This window comes from Mauremys reevesii, linkage group 5, assembly GCF_016161935.1.
Source record: "Mauremys reevesii isolate NIE-2019 linkage group 5, ASM1616193v1, whole genome shotgun sequence".
Classification (NCBI taxonomy): domain Eukaryota; kingdom Metazoa; phylum Chordata; order Testudines; family Geoemydidae; genus Mauremys; species Mauremys reevesii.
In genome coordinates, this window is record NC_052627.1 from 117,428,426 (window position 1) to 117,435,779 (window position 7,354).

A 7,354-nucleotide genomic window follows, 5' to 3' on the forward strand; every position below is an offset into this window, starting at 1 on the left:
CCAACTCACACCTTTAGTTAATTTGGATTAACTTTCCTGGACGTCTCCCAATAGATAAACCTCATTTATTTAATATTGTGCAGGAAGGGGATTTCCTCTCTCATCTAGAATAGTAGCTAATTATCTAAAATAGTAAAATTCTGAAATTTTTTCTGGATTTTCAAATCATCAACAACAATAACGGAGACTCCTTCCTTAGGACCCAATCTTGCTATGGGATCTGGCATTGGAATGCTTGAGAGATTGGTTTCTTTAACGTTGTAGTATTCTAGCTTCTCTCTGTTGAATGTGGATCAAGTTATTGATTGGGGTAGCTTTTATGTCAGTGATGAGGGTAACTTTTTCTTCCTTTACTTACAGATTTTCCTTATATTTTAAAAGAATAGCCACTTCCTTAACAGAGGGTAACTAACCATTTTCACTTACAAATATAATTAGTTTAAAATCAGAAGGAAGCTCAGTTGCATTCAGTGTAAATTTTAAAAAGTTAGATGTTTATTTGCAAATCACACCTTTTGTTCTATCCTATACTTGGTTATCTTTTAATTAAAATAATTTAATGTAGAAAAACACCTTGCAAGTGGAGGACTGGGTGTATTATATTCAATAGCATATTATATGTAACAGTATTTTTCCATTGATCCAAATAACTGCAGTTATAGCTTGAATAATACTTATGAAAAATACTATTTATTTCAACTGCTTAGGTGTTTTAGACAGCTATTGATCCCAGTACTATCTCTTTATGGATATTCAGTAACTTTGGAATAAACTCATAAGAAAGCTGCACAATTTTGGACCTAACATAGGACCTACATTTTACTGAAGGTCTGTGTTAAATCTCCTTTTTATATATAAAATATATTCCTTTAATAATATTGGGTGAGATTTGTATTCAGTTACTGATGTGAATCCAGAGTAAGTCCACTGAAAACAGTAGTTATTCGAGACTCACACCGGCGTAATAGGGAGTAGAATCCGACCCTTGCACAATAACTGGTTTAATAATAACCTTGGAATAAATGGGTCTTAATTATCTGAAAGGATGGTTTAATGTATTGCCTTTATCTGTTTCAGAGACATTTGTTGTATCAATAGTATGAATGGGTGAAGTTATTAAACTCAAATTTACTTCCAATTATACCCTTTACATCTGAAGAAAATACCATTGCTGTGACCTCTGGAAAGGATGGTAGAGTCCTATTAAGCTGCCACTTCGTACCATAGTAATTCCATAGTAATAAATGCTGTATTTTGCCTAGCTATTAAATTAACAATTGAAAAGCTGAGATATTCCCCACACGGGCTTCTCACCCTGAATAGATCATCTGTCACATATACATATACAGAGAGAGAGAGTTGCACAGTATCAAATTATCCTTATAAATAAAGGCATCGTCACTTCTTTAAACACCCATCGCCAAATTTCTTTAGATATGGGGGGGATTTGACAGTTCAAAAAAAAATCCTTAATTTATTCAACCAAATACATAGACAGTGAATGAAAAAAGAGGGTGGTCCCTTGAAGCCCCAGCCATAATTTTTGTGCCCCGCAATTGAACTGTGAACGTAGAGAGAGAAAACTTTTGGTGCAGTGTAAAGAAACAAGGAAGATACAATCAACAGAACGGGGTTCGTATGCGTTATGTTTAATAATATATAAATTACTATTTACAGTGTAGTCTTTGTATAGTTCTTGGATCGTGGTTTATTCCTATTATAATAATCGGAGATAGAGGCCTTCCAGGACTTGGCGTCTGTGAGAGAATTCAAGATTGGCAATACAGTTTGAAGGGTCAAACAATGTTCCCATTTTATCAAGCCAGAAACATGGCTTAGCTCCATAGCCACTAAGCAAAGCTGTGATCCTGCGGTCAAGCATTCATTTGATCAAGTGTTTACTTAGCAACTTCTTTGGCGCTGCATTACACCAAACGATATTTCTTTTAATAGAATTTCTTGGTTTGAAAAAAAAAAAGTTCCACACGGGACTTTCTTCCAATTACAAGCTTAACCCTCCCTTCTTTCTTGCGTCAGGTTCTTTCAGCACGACCCACTGCTTACATTTCACACTCGGGCTGGGGCACGTCATTACGCAGACACTTATCTCGCGCATTTACTAACTGACCAGAGAGGAATGATGAGAAAAAGGAAGAAAAGACGGCGCTTTGCTAAAAATAAAAATGAAAAAAGAAAGAAAGAAAAAGTTTTCTCCTGCACTTCATTTGGCAACAGCCGCAGCATCACGATGCACTTGTCAATTTCACCCAGCTGTTTCCCTCTTATCTTTGAATGCTCATTTCAACAGGTTTGCAAAACTGTCTTTCTGGCTTCTGTCTTTCTGACATTTTCCTTTCGGTGCTATTTGCCATAACTGAGCACATATTTAAGTTCTTTGCCTGGTTGAGGTTTGTAACTAAAATATAGATCTAATAATAGTTGCCGTCTAATTTCCCCAATAATTTAATAAAAAGTTCAATTATCAAACCATACAGTCTTTATAAAGGGCAAAGTCCTGAATCACTGATGGCATTTAGTGCAGAGGAAGAAGTGAATTTGAATAATACCACAAACGTATTTTCTCAAACCTTTATTTAAAAAAAAATCCATCAGACATGCGCTAAGAAACATTTTTACACTGCTTATCATTAACTGTATTGAACAGGCATGCACTTTATGTTTCTGATAGAAAAGTTTATTTTCCACCCTTTTATATAGTAGAAGCTTGAAACCAATATATGACCATTCTGTTTAGAAATCTATAAAAAATATTGTTTCGTTATTCTAGTATAGCAGATAAAAATACCGCACATTTCTTAGGGCTTAATACAAAAATGTGACAGGCGGCTTGATTTTTCTTGGAGACGTTGCAAGGGCCAGTTTCAAACCCCAAGAATCAGAATTTAGTCAAAATGTCAGCAACTTAATAGTGCCAGGAAATACCTAGTTTTCGAGAATTTACGGTAGTAGAATTCTCAGGTATAGAAGAATGTAACCAGGCCTAGTACTTTAGGACAGGCGTAGAGGTTTATTGTACTCACAGCCTCAACCACATGAGAGAGAGAGTCCAGTGTGATGCGGGACATGGCATTTGCTACTGAGACATCGATCTATATAGCAAACGAATGGTCTCCAGAATTCATGTCCCATTTTCTTTGGTTCTCAACAACTGTATCTCTACTAACAAGAAAAATGGGAATTGTAAACAAGACCTTTGTAAAAATACCCCTTGAAGATTTAACAATATTTTAGAGACAAATTAGCCTTTCAACTGAAAGAGAAAGGCAGCTGGTGATCAGCCACCGCTAATCGTTGCTTGGGTTTATATTTGTATTCGTATAGTAGTATGAGTGTTTGCATATCTTTGGATAACATTTGACCTAATCAAACGACAGCGTTTCTCTTTTATTAAGTGTTGCTAGAGCAAGGGGGTTATCCACCCGCTTCGCAGGTGCACGGTGTGTGAGAAAGACGGATACTGGGAACGTGCAGGGTTCCAAGTTAAAGGGATCCCTGGTTAAAAGCAGTAGCTTTGCAAAGGGCCTTGTTTTTGTCGCGTCCTTTTAATAAGTTACGGGTTGAAACCAATGCAGGAAGACACACCAGAGAGCGGGGTGAAGGGATCCTACTGACATGCTGTGCATATAGATGACACTGAAGGAAGGTGCAGACTTCATCAGCCGCTCACTGGAACAAGGCCGTCCGGCTGCAGACGCGGAGGGCGGAAAGGTGCGGGGGAGGTTAGACATCCCCCTCCACAAGGCTGAAATATTTGCCCGGACTTGGGAAACACAGGTAAGGGACGGTGCTGCCCGGATAGAGCAGGGGGAAGGACAGCGGCAGTAAGCAACGACGGAGGAAAGTGTTGTCTTTGTACAGGGTCGGGAAGGCGAGCGAAGCCGCAGCTGCCCTCCCCTGGGGTGGCAATTCCCCAGGCGGCTCTGCCTGGCCCGGAGCGGGGCCCTCCAGGTCCGCAGACATTTGTCTCTTGAGCTTATTCCTGCGGTTCTGGAACCAGATCTTCACCTGGGTCTCGGAGAGCTGCAGGGCGCGGGCCAGGCAGGCGCGCTCGGCGCTGCTCAGGTAGCGCTTCCTGTCGAAGGCGGCCTCCAGCTGGAAGACCTGGCTCTTGGAGAAGATGGTGCGGGTCTTCTTCTTGCTGGCCCCTGCCAGTAGCTTGCTGCGGCTCCCGTGGGCCCCGGCGGCTCCTCCTTCCCGGTGCGAGGGGTCGGAGCCGCGGGGCAATGCCTCAGACAGGGGGGAGCCCGCTCCTCCTCCTGCTTCACCGCCGGGCCTGAGGCCCCGTCCTGCAGCCAGGCCCGCTGCCATCCGGCGGGTCTCCTTTCCTGCAGTGGCAAAGCACAACATCAGCCCTCCCCACCGCAGCAATAGCCCGCGCCCCGCACCCCAGCGCCACCGGCAGGGAGCCCGGTGGGCAGCGGGTGGCCCAGCCCAGGAGCTGCCGGGAACTGCTGAGGGCGAGTCTAGCAGTGCGGGGGGGTCTAGCAGCAACCCCCAGGGGGACCCCCGAGGAAGGAGAGGGGGCGAAGAGCTTCCGATGACGGATGCAGGGGCACCCCAAGGGATGGGGAGCCGTAGAAGAGAAATTAGGTGCCCCAGGGTTTAGGGCAGGGTCACAAGGCGGCGGGAGTGGGGTGGGGTACCCGGTATAAACAGCCTGAAAGACTAGGGGGACGTGGGAGGGAGAGTGATCTTCCCGCATTCATCGCCATGGCAAAGTGTAACAGGAGAACCAGGTGTGTGCAGTGTGAGGGAGGGATCTATTTAGCCACCCAGCCCACACTCGTCCCCATGGTATCCAAGCCCCTGGCTGTACATGAATGCACCGTGCAATATGAATGCTGTGAGTCGGGTGAATGTACAGTGTGCGCGCAGTGTATTTGTGTAGGCGAGTGTGTGCAGTGTGGATAATGCAGTAGGTGTGGGTTGTGTGTCTGTGTGTATAGGTGTGGTATGCAGCAAGGGTGTGTAGGGATGATGTGTGCGCAGTTTGTGTAGGGGTGGCATGCAGATGCAGTAGGGATATGTGCATTGCGTGGCAGTGTGTAGGGGTGTGTGCAGCAGGTGGTGGTGTGTGCAGTGTGTTCAGGGTTGTGGATGCAGTAGGTGATGGGTGGAGGTGGGGGTGTGCAGTGTATGAAGTAGGAGTGTGCAGTAGGCGGGGGCATGCAGTGTGGTGGTGCAGTATGGGTGTGTGCAGTATGTAGGTGGGTGCAGTGTGTGTGGGGTGTAGTAGGTGGAGACATTCAGTGTGGGGGGGTGCAGTAGGTGGAGGTGTGTGCGAGTAGTTGGGATGGGGGTGCAGTGTGTTTGGTTGTACAGTGTGTGGTGGTGTGTGCAGTAGGTGGGGTGGAGGTGCAGTGTGTGGTGCTGTGCGCAGTAGGTGGGGTGGAGGTGCAGTGTGTATTTGTGTGTGCAGTGTGTGGTGATGTGCGCAGTAGGTGGGGTGGAGGTGCAGTGTGTGTGCTTGTGTGCAGTGTGGTGGTGTGTGCAATAGGTGAGTGGAGGTGCAGTGTGTGGTGGTGTGTGCTCAGGAAGTGGGGTGGTGGAGGTGCAGTGTCATGTGTGTTTGTGTGGTGCTGTGTGCAATAGGCGGGGTGGGGGTTGAGTGTGTGTTTGTGTGGTGCTGTGTGCAGTAGGCGAGGTGGGGATTGAGTGTGTGTCTGTGTGGTGCTGTGTGCAGTAGGCGGGATGGGGGTTGAGTGTGTGTCGGTGTGGTGCTGTGTGCAGTGGGCGGGGTGGGGGTTGAGTGTGTGTTTGTGTGGTGTTGTGTGCAGTAGGCGGGGTGGGGGTTGAGTGTGTGTTTGTGTGGTGCTGTGTGCAGTAGGCGGGGTGGGGGTTGTGTGTCTGTGTGGTTCTGTGTGCAGTAGGCGGGGTGGGGTTGTGTGTGTGTGGTGCTGTGTGCAGTGGTTGTGTGTGTGGTGCTGTGTGCAGTAGGCGGGGTGGGGGCTGAGTGTGTGTCTGTGTGGTGCTGTGTGCAGTAGGCGGGGTGGGGGTTGAGTGTGTGTCTGTTTGGTGCTGTGTGCAGTAGGCGGGGTGGGGGTTGTGTGTCTGTGTGGTTCTGTGTGCAGTAGGCGGGGTGGGGGTTGTGTGTCTGTGTGGTTCTGTGTGCAGTAGGCGGGGTGGGGGTTGTGTGTTTGGTGCTGTGTGCAGCAGGCGGGGTGGAGGTTGTGTGTGTGGTGCTGTGTGCAGCAGGCGGGGTGGGGGTTGTGTGTGTGTCTGTGTGGTGCTGTGTGCAGTAGGCGAGGTGGGGGTTGAGTGTGTGTTTGTGTGGTGCTGTAGCAGGCGGGGTGGGGGTTGTGTGTGTGTGTGCCGTGTCTAGCGGTGCATGTCAAAGATACAGCCGGAGGCTCCAGTGTCTATACCCGGGTTTCTGCAGCGTGCACGGGGCTGCCGTTCCCAAGGCCCCTCCTCCTGCTCCGCCGGGTCCAGCCGGGAGCCGCGGGCTCTGCCCGGCTCCCGCCGCAGCCTGGGGCTCCTGGCCGAGTCCGCGCCGCCGCGAGCCTTGCGCTGCAAGATGCTGTCAATGGCGAACGCCAGGCAGGCGGGGGGCGGCTCGGCGCCCGGGCTCACCCTCCGGCGGCTCTCGCAGCCCAGCGGCAGCCCTGCCATGGGGGACGGAGCGGGACGCGCGGCTGCCCGGCTCCTGCCTGTCTCTGCGCCTCCGACTCCCCGCCGGCTGCACCATCCCGCGGGCCTGGCCGGAGCCGCAGCGGCGCTCAACCCTCGGCAGGCCGGGCGGCTGCAAGGCAGGAGGCGCTGTGATTGGCTGCGAGGGGACGGAGGGAGGGGCCGGCAACGGGAGAGGAGAGGGAGGGGGGAGAAATGTGGGGAGAGAAAAGGGAGAAAGGAGGAGAGAGGCAGGGAGAAAGAAAGCGGCCGAGAGCAGAGAGAGGAATGGCTGGAGGGAGAGAGAAAGGAGGGAGGAGACTGGGGGAGATGGAATCATAGAATCATAGACTATCATCAGGGTTGGAAGGGACCTCAGGAGATCATCTAGTCCAACCCCCTGCTCAAAGCAGGACCAATCCCCAGACAAGATAGGGATGAGGGAAGGGGAGGTGGAGGAGGAGAAAAAAGAAGGGAATCAGATCAGGAGGGAGACAGTGGGAAAGGGGAGGATCAAAGGGAAACAAGCGGGGGGAATCTGAGGGCAGGACCAGGAGGGGGAAGGGAGGGAGACCGAGAAGCATCCTGAAGGAGTCGTGAGGAAGATGAGCGATTGGGAGGGAGGCGAAGAGGGCCTGTGCAATGGGTGTGAGGGTGGAGCCCGTCAATGGGCTCTGCTGGGACATTTTTACTTACTGCTGTGACCAGCCATTTCTGGCAACCG

The 7,354-nt window shown here is 49.4% G+C and overlaps 1 protein-coding gene across 2 annotated transcripts; it reads right to left on the minus strand.

The window, feature by feature from the left end:
- Nucleotides 1–2,575: 2,575 nt before the first annotated feature.
- Nucleotides 2,576–6,757, minus strand: LOC120406525 (homeobox protein HMX2-like). Of its 2 annotated transcripts, none has more exons than XM_039541436.1 (2): nucleotides 6,595–6,757; nucleotides 2,576–4,346 (listed from the first exon to the last, which is right to left on the minus strand). In XM_039541436.1, the coding sequence occupies exons 1-2, from the start codon at nucleotides 6,707–6,709 to the stop codon at nucleotides 3,742–3,744; spliced, it is 720 nt and encodes a 239-aa protein (XP_039397370.1). In that variant the 5' UTR covers nucleotides 6,710–6,757; the 3' UTR covers nucleotides 2,576–3,741. The 2 variants fall into 2 exon arrangements, with proteins under 2 accessions (XP_039397370.1, XP_039397369.1); XM_039541435.1 differs by having other exon boundaries at nucleotides 6,387–6,732.
- Between the last annotated feature and the right edge of the window lie 597 nt (nucleotides 6,758–7,354).